The 17767-nt window shown below is 38.9% G+C and overlaps 1 protein-coding gene across 1 annotated transcript; it reads left to right on the top strand.

Annotated features, from left to right (window-relative positions):
• The first annotated feature begins 2679 nt into the window (after positions 1-2679).
• Positions 2680-15337, top strand: UREG (urease accessory protein G). The gene is given in 8 exon segments (XM_089168213.1): positions 2680-2874; positions 2877-2905; positions 3004-3198; positions 3766-3826; positions 13926-14127; positions 14271-14392; positions 14523-14627; positions 14717-15337. Coding segments are annotated over 8 exon segments (846 nt in total). The 5' UTR covers positions 2680-2826; the 3' UTR covers positions 14801-15337.
• Positions 15338-17767: the final 2430 nt, after the last annotated feature.

The following is a 17767-nucleotide window of genomic DNA, read 5'->3' on the forward strand; positions in this document are numbered from 1 at the left end:
CTCCGGGTCTTCGGACCTAAAAACAACCGGGTTACCGGGTCAAGGTCAGGGTTAGGTTAGGGCTGGGTTTCACAATATGTGGATAACCAATAGGGTTGATGAGTCCGTAGTCATGGACTATTAGGACTCTAGTGTGAAGGATACCGGAAAGGATCGCCAGGGGCGAGGAATGGACGTATCTGGATTTGAGTTGATATGACTAAGTAGAAGACTTGGATTTGGCTAGGCTTTACCCTGACATGCGCCAATACTTAGACCAAACGGTTATGTGAGAGAGCGGTGACCTAAACCCCAGCCATGGAATGTCCTAAGGGATGCCTGACCCACTACCAAACGACGTTGTGTGATTGAGACCTACCCAAAGAAGTATGGTGCTATGACTTAAAGCATGTCTGCCAATAAAGACTAGCATACATATATGGAGTTAGAAGCATATTGCATTTATTGTTTCATATCATTGCATATATCTTTGTTTGTGAATGCATGTGAAGATGCTTATTGTGTTTTGATTACTTGCTAAGTTCTTTTGAGCTTACCCTTCGGGGACTTGTTTTAGATGACATTGCAAGTACGAAAGAGAACCCGTGCCATGGTACGGAGGACCTTCCCGTACATGGTACAGCTCTGGAAGTCCTTGGACAAGGTAATGGACAACGAGGCAGCCAACACTCAGATTTGGACTGCATTGATGGCTCCTATTGATGGCAGTTGGCATCGTCTTATTCGCCGATGGGATCGTGCACTAAATGCTGATTTGAAGCTTCAAGAGCATAACCTAAAGGTGAAGAAGAGGAAGACTGAAGAAGAAGAAGAGCCGATTGAAGATGTGGATTAGATTCCTCTTATTTCTTTTAGACTCGTATTTTACTTGTAGTAGCTTAGAGCTTTACTTAGATTTCGATCTACCTTCTGCATATGTTTGTGGAGTATATTTCCGCTATACTCCATGGTTGTCTTTTTATTTGGTATCTTGTTATTCCGCACTCTAATATTCTTAGTGATCCTTCTATGATCCTTTATTGAATTTTATTATTAACTTATTAGAATACAATGATTTGTTCTTGCTTTTGATTATGTTATTGTGCTAAATGGATATGATCGTTCCTAAACTTGATATTTTGGGTTGTGGATCACTCCTCCGGGTAATCCGGCTAGGGTATAGGCTGAGTGGATTTGGCGGGATATGACACCATGCTTTGCCCTAGTTCCTATTCTATAATATAGAAGGGTCTTACTTGATTTTCGGTACCTTCTACACATGTCATCACAAAATAATTGATTCATCTACCAAGTTTGTCAATGTTCGAGTTAGATCTCCTTCTAGACTATGATAGAACTCTCAACTCAGCCTCATCTCCATCTACTTCCATTGGTTCAGACTGCAACCCAATGGTCTCTATCTGGATGGCCTACAAATGCCTTCCACTCGTACTTTTGGGTCAAGATCGTGGGGGATTACACATAATGTGGTCTCGGGCTTTAACTCTACACTCCATATTACTTGTTGGGTCTTGGGTTTGGCCTTTGATTCATGTCTTGATCATTTTGTGTTAGTTCGTTTATGTTGATCTAATTAGACATTTTCCAAACAAGGCATTAGTACTGAATGTCTATCATCATCAAAATTAAATGAAAATCAAATGTGGGATGATGTAGTAGTTCCCAATTCTCTTTTTGTTGGTTCTAATTAAATGGACAACATGACATTCAAATTTATCATTCCACAATGAGAAGATCAAGTCTTACCTAGATATGCTAATCCCAAATAGAAAATGCAGTGGAAGAAAAAGAATGGATCCACATAGTCCTTCTTCCACACAATCTGTCACTTGTAAATCCTCAATCTTGTGGAAAGAGAATATAGTCCACAATCCAAAATACCTTTGTGGATGGATGGTAAAAAATTAGATCAAACAAGATCAAGAAAAGGAGCAAAATCTGCATCTTATACCGTCAGTTTCCTTCTTGCATTTCTTGGAGAGATAGAGAGAGTCTAACGAATCCAGTCCCACTTGTGAGAGTGGAACAGGGTTACCAACATATTCTCATATATTGTAACCGCCCAATTGTGCAATTCTATAATTGCCCTTGGCAATAATTAAAGTTCTAAACACTTTTCTATTTAAAATTAACAATAATGGTGTTGGCACAAAGGGGCTTTTGTAGTAAGAAAAATTGCAAACGATTGTAACCCTATTCGTTTGCAACCCTAGAGAGTGATGTAATTAAAGCATTTGTAATAATAAAATTTTTTTGGTAAGATTAATAAGAAAAAATTGCAACCATTGTAAACCTAAGGGGGGGGGGGGGGGGGGGGGGGGGGGGGGGGGGGGGGGGGGGGGGGGGGGGGGGGGGGGGGGGGGGGGGGGGGGGGGGGGGGGGGGGGGGGGGGGGGGGGGGGGGGGGGGGGGGGGGGGGGGGGGGGGGGGGGGGGGGGGCCCCCCCCCCCCCCCCGGGGATTTCCCCCTCCCCCCCCCCCTTCAAACCCTAGTTTGCAACTAAAGAGAGTGATGTAATTTGTTTTAATTTTTTATTTTTAATTAACATACATCTCTATCGGAAAAAAATTCAAGGATCAGACAAACGATAAAAGGATTAAATGACAAGGGTGAAGAGTTTAGCACATAATGTATTCGTGCTTGGACAGAAATTCTTTTACTTCATTTTTTTGGTAGAGAACGGAAAGAATTAGAGACGGGGCATTTATGGAAATTTGTTCCTCATCTTTAACCAAGAAAACCAGTTTGCCCTTCCTTATCTCTACTGCTCTGCACTCCTGACAATTTCCACTGAGGTCTGGAACTCCGTATTCGAAATACAGAGCGAATGGCTTCCGAGGATCATCATTCCCATGACCATCATCATGATCATGACCTCACGATCATCACCACAATCATACCCACGAGTAATTTTAGGATAAAACGCTTCCAATTTCGTCTTTGAGGTATTATGGTCTCTTGCAGTCTCCATTAATCTCTTCTTTTTTCTTTGCACTTTTAACAGGAAAGCTCAAACTGGTTCAACATCATGGGTAGGTGCTGATGGTAAAGTGTATCATAGCCATGATGGGTTAGCGCCACATTCACATGAACCCATATACTCACCTGGGTATTTTAGCAGAAGAGCTCCTCCGCTTTCCAACAGAGATTTCAATGAAAGAGCTTTCACTGTCGGCATTGGTGGGCCGGTCGGAACTGGGTATGCTTCAAAGTTTCAGTTCCTCTATTGTTTCAATGAAATAGAAAGACAGGGAGTCTTTTAAATAGTTGTGTTTGTTTTGAAGGAAAGGGTTTTTTTCCCCTCCTTTTACTTGTTTCTATTTTTTGTAAGGAAAAATGCTTGGTTTTAACGGTTATGAATGTTTTTTCCAATGTATTATCCTTAAGAATTAGTAAATTTACAATGTTAATGATAAGACATGGGGTTTCATTTGGAATAGAGTAAAATCTTTATCCATGAAGTGTTCTTGAACTCAGTATTTGCCTCTGAAGTCAGAGCATCTGTGTCGAATAATACCTCTCCTGTTATTTTTGACTTTTGAAAAAAGTAGGATGTGCGGTATGGATACTGTTGTCATCTTATAAACTGGAATGGTGAAATTGGATCTGTGTTGCTAAACCTAAAGGTCGGGATATGGTTTAGTTAATTAATTGAAGTGATTAGATTTGTTCTTTAATGCACTTCCTACTTTTTCATTGGTTAATTTGCTCTTAGGGATGAATAGATTTGTTAATTACTAGTAGAACTTTTATTCACATTTTACAGGAAAACAGCTTTAATGCTGGCACTTTGCAAGTTGTTGCGTGACAAATACAGTCTTGCTGCGGTATGTATTATCTATTTCATGTCTTAAAAACTTCTTCAGTATTTTATTGTGATTTGCCTTGCTTATGGTCATTCATTCTTGGTATCCTCTGTTACCATTTCTCAATTTGTGTTGGTGCACAAAATATTTGTGTTGTCATGGACTCATGGTATACATTGAAGAACTAAAGCTTATGTATTTATCTGTCACTGATGTTTATGGTTGCAAGCAAGCAAGCAAGCCTAGAATTAGCAACACATCAAAGAGTTACAAGTCATAACATGCCCTGAAATTTCACATATTATCTGTCATTTTAAGATTATGAATGCCAACAAAAGGAATCCTGGAAATGGTCAATTAAATATCCCAAAATTAATTTATGACTCAAAACTATGTGCAATGTAAGTCAACTATTAGAGCATAAAAAGGTTATGATTGAGAACAGCTTTAAATGTTTTTGCTTTTAATTTTTGTTTGAAATATTGAACCCATAAATATTTTGAAATACTGAACCCATATATATTTTATGCCTTAAGTGTCACATCCACCCAGCCGGTACCCTACCTGGCATACCCGAGTGTTTGATCCATAGCCTTGAAGAATAAGTATCGAGGAAATCACCCTCTCACATGCACAATAACATAATCATGAACAATATATAATCAATGTGTAATAACATAAATAAGAGATCAAGATAAGAAGAGAGAATGACAATATAATCTGAGTGTGGAAATAATGATACCAATATATAACAATAAAAAATGTAGAATATGCTGAAATTCACTCCACAAAATACAATGGAAATGTAGTTTGAAAGCCAAGAAGAAGATTACAACCGATTCCAAAAGAAAGGAAAGAATGAAGTAATCAAACTAAACTAAAGTATCTTTTACTTTATAAAGATCATCTTTATAAACATAAACCTCATAAGTCAAGCACGGCCACTTCCACTCCACGGTAGGGCTAATCATGGTACGTAGCATGATCACACGAGGGATCATCACCGAGATCTTTGTAACTGCCAACACCTTGCACGAAGTATGCTTCTTCAGCTTGTGCTTCCTCATACTGGCCGTCATATTAATCAATACCTGTAGAATAATCTAACAAAAGATATTTGCACAAAAATGAGTGAGTTCAAAAGAACTCAGTAAGGCAAGTTATTCCACAACAACATAAAGAACATGATAGCAAAACGTAGCATGATGTAATGTGATATGAAACAGACAATGCATGTATGAATCTAACTCTATGTATAGTGGTCTCTATAGGCAGACATACTTTAAGTCATAGCACCATTCTTCTTTGGGAAGGTCTCAAATCACTCATCATCGGTTGGCAATGGGTCCTTCATCCCTCGGGACATTCCATGGCTGGGATTTAGGTCACTGCTCTCTTACATCACCGTTTGGTCTAAGTATTGGCGCATGTCAAGGTAAACCTAGCCAAATGCAAGTCATCTACTTAGTTATATCAACTTAGGTCCAGATATGTCCATTCCTCGCCCTGGGCGATCCTTTCCGGTATCATTTTCACTAAAGTCAGCATATTCTCGGACTATGGACTCATCAATCCTATTGGTCATCCACAAATAATAGACGGGAAGCTCTCATGTCCTCTCACGGGTTGGTTATCGGTCTTGAACGCCCATGCGCCCAAGTCTACTATTTGCAACCCTACTAATAAATGGCCCCCACAATGTGATTCATGTCCTCTCACGGGATGGTTACCGGTTTTGAGCGCCCATAAATTCCCATTGCTACCATGGGTTGTTCGGTCTCAATATCCTTCCGAATCGGGTCTGATATAACAGGGACATCCTAGCCAAACACCGCTAGACAAGCCCTAAGTATGACAACCAATAATCTGGGAAAGTGTTGAAGGGCACCATTGGAATTATCCCATACTATTCTCATTGATGTCCAAGGATAGAAATGTCAAAAGGACACTTGCCAATCTCAAATCATACCTATTCAATCACATTCCCAATTCAGTCATAACATACATAACCGATATCTCATTATATAGAAAGATGCATATAAACATGATCAATTGCATATGTAAATGACAAGAATAAGTATTCATAATAACAAAAGAACACATGAATATGGTACTACTGTGCTTGAAGTACTGCAACAGTAATATAGTATTAAGAAAATACAATAATGGTAGTGAATCTAAGAAATTCCCAAAATAGAAACTAAGATTCACGTAATCTATGTAATTATGGAAACAATTGTCCTTACCTTAAATAGCTTCGATGAATATTCCAAAGATCAAAGAGAATGGTTCCAAACTTAGCAAATAAACCCTAAACAAGCATAAATACAATACAACATTAGGAAAGAAGCCTAAAAGATTGGATATCAAACGAATCAAATCGGACAAAGAACACAGCTATTGTTAGCCTTGGTCGATTGGGTTGTAGCTTGGCCTAGTCGACCAAGCAATCGACCACCTGAACAGTACATAGCAGAAATTTGATTTTTGATCTGAAACTCATTCTACAAGATCTGAAACACTACGCAACTTGGAGGAAACCTCTAAAACAGTAATCTAACACTAAAATAACATAGCTGTGTTCTAGAGATGATAGGATCTCATTCTAGTAGAACATAATCAATAGATCATACATAAAACTAACATGCAAAACAGATCTAACATGCTAGAGAAATCAAATCGAAAGAATGATCATAGCTTCATGAAGAAATCATAAGGATCATGGCTAAGATCAATATGAAGATCATAGTACCATAAGAATGAATGGAGATTGTAGAAGAAATGGTTGCAAGGATGCAGCATCTTCTTCATAATCTCAATACAGAGAATAAATCATAGTAAGAGTAGATCAATACCATACAAGAGAGATTACTAACCTTTGATTGAAGAACAAGAGATGAAGAACTTGAAATCTTGCAAGAGTTCTTCATAAACACTAAGGAGAGGCTTTGAGAGAGTCTTCCCACGTTCTCTGAGGGTTTTAGAAACAAAGGAGGCTAAGAAACATGTGCTTTTATTATATAGAGCACCAACAGACCTAACAGAGGATTTTTGGCAGATTCTGTCACTGTTGGTCGATTGGCCCAATCGACCACCTAGTCGACCAAGCAAGACAGCAAGGCCAAAACAGGGAAATGAAGGTCCAAATCAAGTCCACCCAATGAGCTTCTCCCAACACAACATATGACTTACTTAGCATAGATGAATGCCTTCAAATCATGTCCAACTACACTTTAAGTCCATCAACTAGTCTCATCTTCATCAAGGTGCAGTTTCATTTCCAAATCCGACAAAGCTTCCATGTATGGAACACCATCATCAACTTCCATGGGTTCTGGGTCAAACACCATGTCTTCCACTGAGATGGCCCATAGTTGGCTTCTTCCTTTACCTTTTCAAGGATCATCAACTTTGTGATGGATTCCTTGTCCAGGTTAACCCTTTTGGTGGAACTGCCAAAAGTGTGGCATAGTACCAACCCTTGTCTTCTGAATATGTCATATGTCAATATTAGTACAGCTGTTTTGATCAATGAATTTGCTTCCCCTCTCCCCCCCCCCTTCCTCAAAAAAATAAAAAAAATAATAAATAAACTAATAAAGATGCCAAGTTGTAGGTGCTGTTATCATGGTTTGAGATCTCACGAGATCATGCTATTTTGAGATAGTGAGTCGAGATCTCATGTGATCTCCTTTGTAATAATTCTTGAACGAGATCTCAGTCCACTTAGCCACTTTAAATGCCATCTTTCGAGCGAGATAAGTTGTGAGATAGGTTGAGATCTCGACTTATCTCGCTCTCTCTTGCCTCCAAACTCGCCGAGACATTCCAAACCCCTATTTTTGCCTTATTTTTTGTCGGATTGATGCCGGATCTTGACCTGCAGCAAGGTTTAGCACATCTACATCAAGAAAGGAAGATCGAATAAGGCCATTTGAAGAAGTTCTTCAACCAAGGCCACAACAGCTATTTATGGGCCCAAGCCCAAACTGCAAAGGAAATCTGTGTGCATCGGGGGGGAAGGTTGTCAACAACAGAACGTATGGCTCATAAGCATGAGCAATACCCAACATTTTCTATTATGAATTTATGATTTATATTGAACTTATGATGGTTCTATTATTATACTCTTGAGAGTTAAGAATAGGATGTATCGTACTCATGGATGGAATTCTATTGTTGTTGAGTTATTTGATGCATCTTATTGTTTTCTTTTCATTTATTTGTCCTAATGGTTCTATATTTCATGCTTTATAACCTTGCATATTCATTTTTGAGTATTTCGATTTCAAACATAAGATCAAGTTAGAACTCATACTTAGGGTTGTCTTCTCACAAATCTAAGGCCACCAATGTGTTTAGAAGGCCTAAAATATGCTAACTACTAACTTTGAGCCCAACCTGATCCTTAAAACTCCCCAAGATGGGGCCCTTGAGTTTACTCGAGTTGGCTGGGAAAAAATGCCAGATCTGGATCGTGATCTTGCCTACTCGAGCAAGATCTCTCTTTTTTGAGGGGGCAAGATGGGTGTCGAGAGCGAGATCTTGAACCAGGGTTGTTATACCCCTTGCATTGAAGCTTGGTGAGGCATTGGGGTTTATCACAAGGATGATCTTTAGCGGGATAGAGATGGTAGTTGGAGACAGAGAAGCAGGGGGAGAGGGCAGAGGGTAACAAGTAATAGGAATCACACAAATAATCCTATCATAAAATGTTATCAGGTAGCAATGATATAGGCAAATAAGTCCAGATACAACAATATATTTTTACCGGGTTGGTTACAAATAGCTTTAGCCTAACTTTTATGGTCTTTGCTCAGATTAATATCTGATTTGTAGAAATTTTTAAAATAAAATTAACAAATTATATTTTTTCCCAGAAAGCGATAAAATTCAGTTAGCTAGGCAAAACTTCAGTTTAGAGGCCAAGAGATGGAGATGCTTTCTCACAACTTGACATGGCAGATTCATGGCAAGATAATTTAACTGTTAACTGGGTGTTCTTATGACTTCAAAATTAGGGTTTGAGTTAAATATTTATCTTCTCCAAAATTTTCAGTCTTGCACTTGGGTTACTAATGTTACTATGTATTCAGATGTCACATGATATGGCAAACAGCAGCTTGGGGTAAAATCGGATCCTAATTTTTCCACTCAATCTAGAGTTGTTTAGGTGTCTCTTTGTAATTAAGGTGGTCATGAACAGAATTATGACCAACCATTTTTACCCATTCAAAGTTGAAGTGTTAATTATTGAGAGAAGCTAAGAATATGAAATTTCCACCCTCATTACTCCTCTCACCATCTAATTTAAGTTCCATTGGCCCCCCTCTGGCACCCATCTTCATCTCGTGACCACCCTGACCTCCACCCTCTATGGTTCCCTCTTGCACCATTTCCCACCCCCCTTGTTTTCTTGTTTCTGCGGGTTATGCCTTCAGGACTCTTGAAGTCTAGGAGAGGTTGGGCAGATTTTCAGTTTACGCGGTTTATGAACTTTGAAGTGCTTAGACCATTGCATAAACAATAATCTCAAATTAGAAAATATACAGACAGAAAGAACTAGGATAGATGATGAGCTGCTTTTAACTTTACCGAGAGGGAGGAAACCCATGTGAATCACATGAATCTCACTATTGTTTCCCCTTTTTATTTTCTTCATTTACAGAAATGATCCTCATTAATGAACCAGGCGGGAAACCTTGAAAGGAAACATACATTGGTATTAAAAGGAGCTTTGAGCAGTGATATTAGGACTGTAAATGAAAGATGCATAATGAACAATTGAACATTTGAGTTGAAGGCAGAACCAGACTACACCATGTGACAAGAATTTTAAGAACAGGAAAGTTTTAAAACTTCCCGATTTCAACTGTTGCATTTCATTTATTCAGCCAGGAATATAAATGAATTTGAAGCCTTCCATCTAAAGTTTTCTTTGCAATTGTTCCATTTTTTTTCTTCCGCCATTACTCAATCCTCATCAGTCACTGCCACTTTATAATCTTATCTCTTCAGTAAACTCCCTTTGACTCTTTAGGTATTATCAGAGGAGTCATATTCAGAGGAAGAAACTGGAAAACTGTTGTTGAGGAGAGGAAAATAGAAAAGTTTCAATACGAAGAGAAGGCGAAGTGAGGAGAGGGAGGGAGATAAGGACAGAGAATAATGATAGGTAGATGGAGGCAGGGAAGGGGGGAGGAAATGATGCTGACGAGGTTGAGTAGGTGGGGAGGGGAGATGCAGAGCGAGAGTGTAAGCGGGGAAAGGGTAATGCAAGAAGTCCACCTTGAACTGTGGAAACCAGTGGGTGATCGATTGCGGCCAGGAACCATACAATAATGAAGACCAGATTAAATAACTAGAAAATCCTTCAATATTCAATTTCTCTCATTTAAGTTTTTATTGCAACAAAAAAAAGAAAAAAAAACCTGTTCATAGCTTGGCCAAAGCTTCACAAAATAGAAAATCTCAAAATAGAAACTTATGAAAATAAAATTTTTTAAATAAAAGCTAAGATAATAAAATAGTACTTCCTATTAATCTAGCTGCCAGACTTTAAAATAGGAACTATAAAATAGCTGATGTGAACCAAAAATATCCCCTTGGCCAAAACCCTAGGTTGCCAAAACCCACACCTTGAGGGAAGCCTCCCTAGGTTGGCCGAACTATTTGGGGAGGGTGGGGGGCAGTTTTGTCCTTATTCCCCCTTAGACTGATTTCAGCATGTGTCTCTAGTTAATTAAGTTTTAATTTCAGCATGTGAGTCTTTAGTATTTTTAATTCCAGCATATGTCAATTAGAGTCTTTAGTTAATTAGGATTTTATTTCAGCATGTGTCGATTAGAGTCTATTAGATCTTTTATTTGGTCAGTTGTGATTCAATGTAATGGGATCCTAATCTATAAAGGTTTTAAAGTCTTTTAGTTAGCTACAAATATTCAATTCTTTACTTGTAATTCTTTGAGTCTGATTATTTGAATTAGAGTTATCGAGTTGAGTACCGTGGTTCCTGTTTGAGGGGACCACGGCGGATTTCCAGCAAGCTTCTTCTTCAAAGATCAGCAACTACCTTTTGTCTAGCACTCTTCTTCCAGTCTCCATCAAGATATATAAGAAACTACAGCATCCTACAAGTAAGTACAGCATACCCCATCCCCTTTCCTCACCTTGTACAGCCCCTTCCCTCCCTGCACAACCCTAATTCCCCCTTCCCCGTGCTGCCATACCCTGGCAGCATCACTCCTCAAGGCCCAGAACACCCCAGACCCTTCCCCCATCCTGTATGATCTCCCCTAGACCTTCCCTAACCCCCCCCCGGCCCGGCCCTCCCACCAAAAAAATAATAAAAAACCCTCTTGGCTCTCTCTCTGTCTTTTCTTCCCTAAAGAAGAAGCAGCAGCACGCCTTCCCTATTAGGTCCTTAATCCCCACCCCTTCACCTTCCTTTTCCCTTGAAGTTGGTGCTTATCACCCCTCAGCCCATCCCTACCCTTAAGTCCATCTAAAGTCTAAATCCCTAACACTTTTAAAAATTCTGCCGTTCATCTTCTTCATTAAAATTGTGCAATTCATCTTCAACCTCTAAACCTAAACCCTAGTTCAACTTTGACCCTTGCTCACACTCCAAACCCACTTAGGATTAGCATCTCCTTCACCTACTCTACTTTCCCCTCCAATTCCTAACCCTAGTTAACTTCCCTAAGAGTCCCACTTCAAGTAGGAATTCTCCAACTAAACCTAAAACCATTTGAGGATTAAACCAGAAATTACAAAATAACGACAGCAGCCCCATTCCTAACCTAACTGAAACCTTGAGACCCTAATTTATAAACCCTAACTGTTAAATCTAGATCTACATCAAAGTTTCAAGTTTAAAACCCTCATCCCCTTAAACCTAAGCCTGGCCAAATTCTTCTAGGCTCTTTACCTAACCCTTGTGGACCCTAAGACCATGCCAAACATCCCATAATACTAGACTTATTTTGCTGGAAAATTTTGGGGAAATCATCATAAAACCTTAACCATAAAGTTGGGTTTCACATCAACAGCAATAAATAAAAATTTATAAATTGATTAATTGAAATAAAATATACTTTCTGAAACTACAGATGGAAACTAAAAAGGATGGAATCTTCCTACAATAGAAGCTCTTAGGAAGAGGATTCCCAACTAAGGCATATATTTGCTATGACACTGTTCACCCTGAACGGTGACATGAAGAGTCTCTTGGTCTACTATTTTGTTCTTTCATGCTTCTATTTGAAGTGGGACTGCCTTTTGTGATGCTTCATTGAACCAACAAAACTTGCCACAACATAAAGCCAGGCTGCCTCCCACAGGTTTTGCATCCCACAATCTTGTGACCTGGTTTAGGGGATTGTTCATATCATTGCATATGGTCTTGTGATATACATCAAAGGAGCAGCGGTTGATTAGTCTGGAAGTGGGATGGAGATACCAGGGGCTGTGGGAGTGGAGTGCTACTCCTCGGCTGCGAGAGGAACTATTTTTTGGGGAGTGGTGTTGGGGGGGGGGGGGGAGATGCGGATAGGGCAGAGTGGCGTGAAATTTTGAGACAAAAAGAATTGAGTGGGAGGGAAGGAGAATAGGCAACAAAATTACAAAACTGACCTCATAAAAAAATGCTCTTGATTGACCTGGTCAAGAGGCTAAAGCCTGTAACCAGTTTATTTACAGAACAGATTTTCCTTTTCTTCCAGCACCTTGATTTGCAGATACTCTATTTTTTTGATAGCTCTTACTGTTAATTTAACTACGAAATAAAATAAAGAACCTCTTCTTTTAAATGGGCCATTTTCTGTTGTTACTCCATATGCCTGTCTTCCTACAATATCTGCTGAACCAGCAGTTTGTTTCAATATTTCTATTATTCTTTTCACTTGTCTCTTACCATATCCAGTAATTGAAATTTCACTTCATGCCCTGTCACCGATTTGTTCTATTTTGAATTTTTATTTCCTAGTGTGGCTGTATGATCGTGTCGCTAACCAATCAAAAATTAAATTCCTATACTAATTTAGCTAGCAGAAAGTATGAGGTCGAACTATGGGGAACTAAAAAGCTAAGTTACTAAGATTGAATTCAACAAAATCTAATTTAAAGTAAATCTGAATTGTTTTTGCTTAGCTATAGAGCATCTTCTGCCAGACTCAAACACAATTAAAAGCATCAACTAAAAGGCATAGAACTATCAAATTAATGAAACAAGCAATGGTTCATTTACATCCCAAAGAAAAATGAACTAGCTACTCATTATAACAAAGCTCATAAAACAAATAATAATGGAATTTAAAGAGAGGGTTGTGGTCTTCTTCTTGCGCAATGAGAGAGAGAGAGAGAGAGATTAAAGCCAAGATCCGTGTTCGTTGTTTTCTCCCCTATCCGTGGCTGGCTTCTCCTTTCTATATATCCCACACACGATGAATTCGTCCTCTTTACCCATTAATTCGACCTTTATTTGTTCGGATTCTGGGAAAATTCAAAACTAAAAAGTTGTGGATATTTTTGTTATATTTCCAAAGCATCTTGAATCACCTCAATCCATGTTTAGACGAGAGGGATATGCCCAAAGTACTCAAGGTTGTTTGTATGATTTTCAGATCTTATTGCCAATTTTGTTCCTTGGCCTCCACCTATTTCCAATTTGGCTAAGATTTGAGCTCTCCTTGCATTATTTAAGTTGGATCTCAGCATTCATGATTTAATGGATAGCAAGATTAAATCCCATGATTAAAATCCACCAATATCTAATATATTTGTCAACTTTGCTCCATATTATCTGTTATAACTAAAATCACCTTATTCCTGAAAAAGACACAAAAATGCTCAATTATCTTTATTTTAATTAATTATGGAAAATTAAATCAAATAAATAATGATAAATGCATGCTTATCATTGTAGCTCAAAATTAATAAGTAGGAATCATCATTGTTGATGGAAACCATATCTCTAAACCAGTTTCTAATCCCATCTTTCCCACCAAACCCAGACACCAGTGTCCTTTTATTCTCTTCTAGTCTCATCTTATAGTTTATGGAAGCTTTAAATATTTTAACCTAAGCATTTTATATAGGATATTGACTTTGGAATGTTCAGGTTACAAATGATATATTCACAAAAGAGGATGGAGAATTTCTAATTAAAAATGGGGCACTGCCTGAGGAAAGAATACGTGCTGTTGAGACAGGAGGATGTCCCCATGCTGCAATACGTGAAGATATCAGTATTAATCTTGGACCTCTAGAAGAACTGTCTAATTTGTTCAAAGCAGATATACTTCTTTGTGAATCTGGAGGAGGTAATTCTTTTGTCCATGTTGCCTTGATAAGAGCTTCAACTGTTTCATTATAGATTTGGTACACTAGGCAGCTATTTTTTGGGAAAACCATATATGCAAAGACTGCTCATTTAATCAGCACTTATTAATCTTGATGACTGCAGATAATTTAGCTGCTAACTTCAGTAGGGAGTTGGCTGATTTCATTGTTTACATAATTGATGTATCTGGTGGAGATAAGATACCTCGTAAAGGTGGTCCAGGCATTACACAAGCTGACCTTCTAGTATGTGGTTCACTTAACCTAATACCGTCTATATTTAGGCTTCTCATAAATTCTGAAAATCCTCTATCGAATTACATCATTTTGGTAAAATAAGGTTTGTCTTCTCTGAACTATATGCATTTAAGTGCAGGTAATAAATAAGACTGATATAGCAGAAGCAATTGGTGCTGACTTGGCCGTCATGGAGCGAGATGCACTTCGTATGCGTGACGGAGGACCTTTTGTGTTTGCTCAGGTTGACTCTCTCTCTCTCTCTCTCTCTCTCTCTCTCTCTCTCTCTCTCTCTCTCATATGGTGTACTTATGTTTGAACTGGTTTACGCAGGTGAAACATGGGCATGGTGTAGAAGAAATAGCCAACCACATTTTACAAGCTTGGGAACCAGCAACAGGGAAGAAGCGGCACTGAAGCTATGTAGGTTTATTTAGGTTTATTCACCAAGTCATTCTGTACCTCAGAAAATACTTTGTACTTCCTTTTAGTGCATGGATGTCTTTTACAATCATGCTTCAGGCACAGTATCAGTGCAAAAGGATTAAGTTCAGCTCCCAATAATCTTGGATTACTGAATGGCATATTATGACTCTTCATCTGGGTAGTTACTTTCAATATCTTTTATTTGGATGAATTGCTTTCAATACCTCGTTTGCCATTAGGTTAATCCTTGAATGTTTGAATGCGTAGCTATATGATCTTTATTGGAGAGGGAGCATAAGAGCGCAAATCACAAGTACACAAACTAATACAGGAGATATGCAATTAGGTGAAGTCCTTAACATCCAATTCAAAGCTATATGTAACTGTCGAGTTTCTTAGGTGTTACTCCCCACCTGAAAATGCCAGCTTATCTGCTGAATAGTTTGATCAAATTTAAAGAAACAGTGTCTGTACCCTGTAGTTGACCATTTTTTTCGTGACAAGAAAATATCCACCCTTAGGTCTCTAAGTAAAACTCCAGTTAATCTATTCCCCTCATATTCATGAGTGAAAATTCCCTGTTCAACTTCATCAAGTGGAACGCGATCACTTGCTTTAACTGACTGCAGGCTTCTGAAGTTCCACGCACCTATCATCTTCCATAGGAACAAACTGAGAGTTAACGAGGACAGGTAGCAGTTGTTGCAGAATCGTTGATCGTGTTTGCTTAGCTGAGAAGTTTGGTTGGGAACTGTCTAGCTCAAGTGGTGGCCGGAAGTTGACCTCGCCACCTGGGTTTCTGCAGATCGTGAACCTCTCCCTTCTGCTACACATTCCCTTCATGTTATATTGGTGCAGGGCATGGGAGGTGTTGTTGCTAAAGTTATACCAATCTTGTCACTATATTCTTTTGTCATTGTGAGTTTCCTTCCAATTACTTAGTATCTTTTTGGATAAGGAGAATAGTGAACAGATCATGTATGTTGTAAGATGTAAGCTTAACAAGAAAGCATGTTGCATCTGTTGGAGAGTCTAGTACATTAGACTAGTCTTAGTCCACGTGTATTGTATCTAGAAGAAGTCTTAGTTCACGTATGTTGTTTCTAGTTTCTTCTATCGTCTTTATATATACTTGTAAATCCTATATTCATCATCTATTAAAATTCATTTTACACTATCTTCTGTCATGGTATCTTGAGCCTTTGACAAGTGTCTCTTTGGTTTTGTCTTTTCAACATTTTTCTTGCTTTTTCTTTCTTTACAGTTTCTTTACCTTTTTCTTGATGGTTTTTCATCTCAGCTTTAGCTTTCTTAACGACTTTTGCCATGGCTTCTGCAAATTCATCTGTCGTTTCTCTGAATATTCAATCCGCTTTGCCGTTAAAGCTTTCCAACACGAACTATCTCTTGTGGCGCGCTCAATTTCTTCTACTACTCCGTGGTCATAACCTGTTTGGTTATGTTAATGGAAGCTTTCCTCGACCGGTTGTGTCTTCATTGCTTTCTGATGGATCTGCTCTTGGTAATGCATCTTCAAGACCTTCTAATGTTTCTACATCATCACCTGTTTCTTCCTCGTTTGATTCTGCTGTGGATATTGGGATCGTCAAGATCAACTGGTTCTCAGCTGGTTAATTTCTTCACTCACAGAGGCAACACTTCCTCACATCGTCTCTGCAAGAACCTCTCATGAGGCTTGGCAGACTTTACATCGGATCTTTGCTCCATCTTCCTGCTCACATATAATGGATCTTAAAGAACGGCTTTATCATGTTCACATGGGAACTTCTTCTATCTCTGAGTTTCTTCTGTCGGTTCGAACTATAGTTGATGCTCTTGCAGTTGCAAATAATCCTATTGATGATGAAGATCTTGTGTTGGCTGTTCTTCGAGGTCTTGGTGAGTCGTATAATGATTTTGGTACTTCGGTTCGGGTTCGCGCTGATCCTATTACCTTTGAGACTCTATCGAGTCTTCTTCTTAATCATGAAAGTCATCTCCGGCATAGCTCTGTTGTGGCATCAAGTTCAGTTTTATTTGCTAATGTTGCTGTTCGAGATCGTGTTTGTGATTCTAGATCTCGTGGATCTATCTCTCGTTTCTCTTAGGGATTTGGCTCTTCAAATCATATAGCTGCTCATCCTACTGGATCCATTCTTGGTCGGCCACCATCTTACTCTATCGATCGTCCTCTGTCGGTGAATAATTTTGGTAATCGGCGTGGAAATCGTAACTTTTACCCTGGATCTCGTAATTTTAGTTCTACTCGTCGGAATTTATCTTCAGGACATGCTTTAGGCACTCCTTCCTTTCTCCAAGAACCTCGAGTGGTTTGTCAATTATGTCGTCTGGAGGGTCATACTTGCGGCCAGTGCCCTCAGCGGTTCAATCACACCTTTGTTGGTAAAGGATTTTGTTCCTTTGTTCTTTCTGGCTCTTTCAATGTTTCTTCTACTACATGGCTAATCGATTTTGGATCTAATCGGCATCTTTGTGCAAATATTGCAAATCTTGCAATCTGTGATCCTTATACAGGTTCAGAGGATATTATTGTAGGTAATGGGAATGCTGTTAAGATTTCTCACACAGGCAGTTGTTGTAAAGTTACTGATGACCATATATTTGTTTTGAATCACGTTTTGTGTGTTCCCAACATCAAATTCAATTTGCTCTCTGTATCACAATTTTGTCTTGATAATTCTGTGTATTTTTGTGAAACCCAGCCCTAACTTTGAACCGGAAACCCTGTTGTTTGTAGGTCCGACAACCCAAAGTAAGGCAAGAAGTCAGCAATGGGCCATCCCAGTGGAAGACTTGGTGACTGGCTTTGAATCCATGAGTGTTGATGTTAGTGTTCCATTTATGGAAACTGTATCCTGATGAAGATCGGATTAGTTGATGGACTTGGAGTGCTCTCTGTCATGGTTCGAAGGCATTTCTACCTACTAGGTAAGTCAC

This window comes from Hakea prostrata, chromosome 9 (assembly GCF_041222555.1).
Source record: "Hakea prostrata isolate BN-2017 chromosome 9, UWA_Hpros_2, whole genome shotgun sequence".
Taxonomy (NCBI): Eukaryota; Viridiplantae; Streptophyta; class Magnoliopsida; order Proteales; family Proteaceae; genus Hakea; species Hakea prostrata.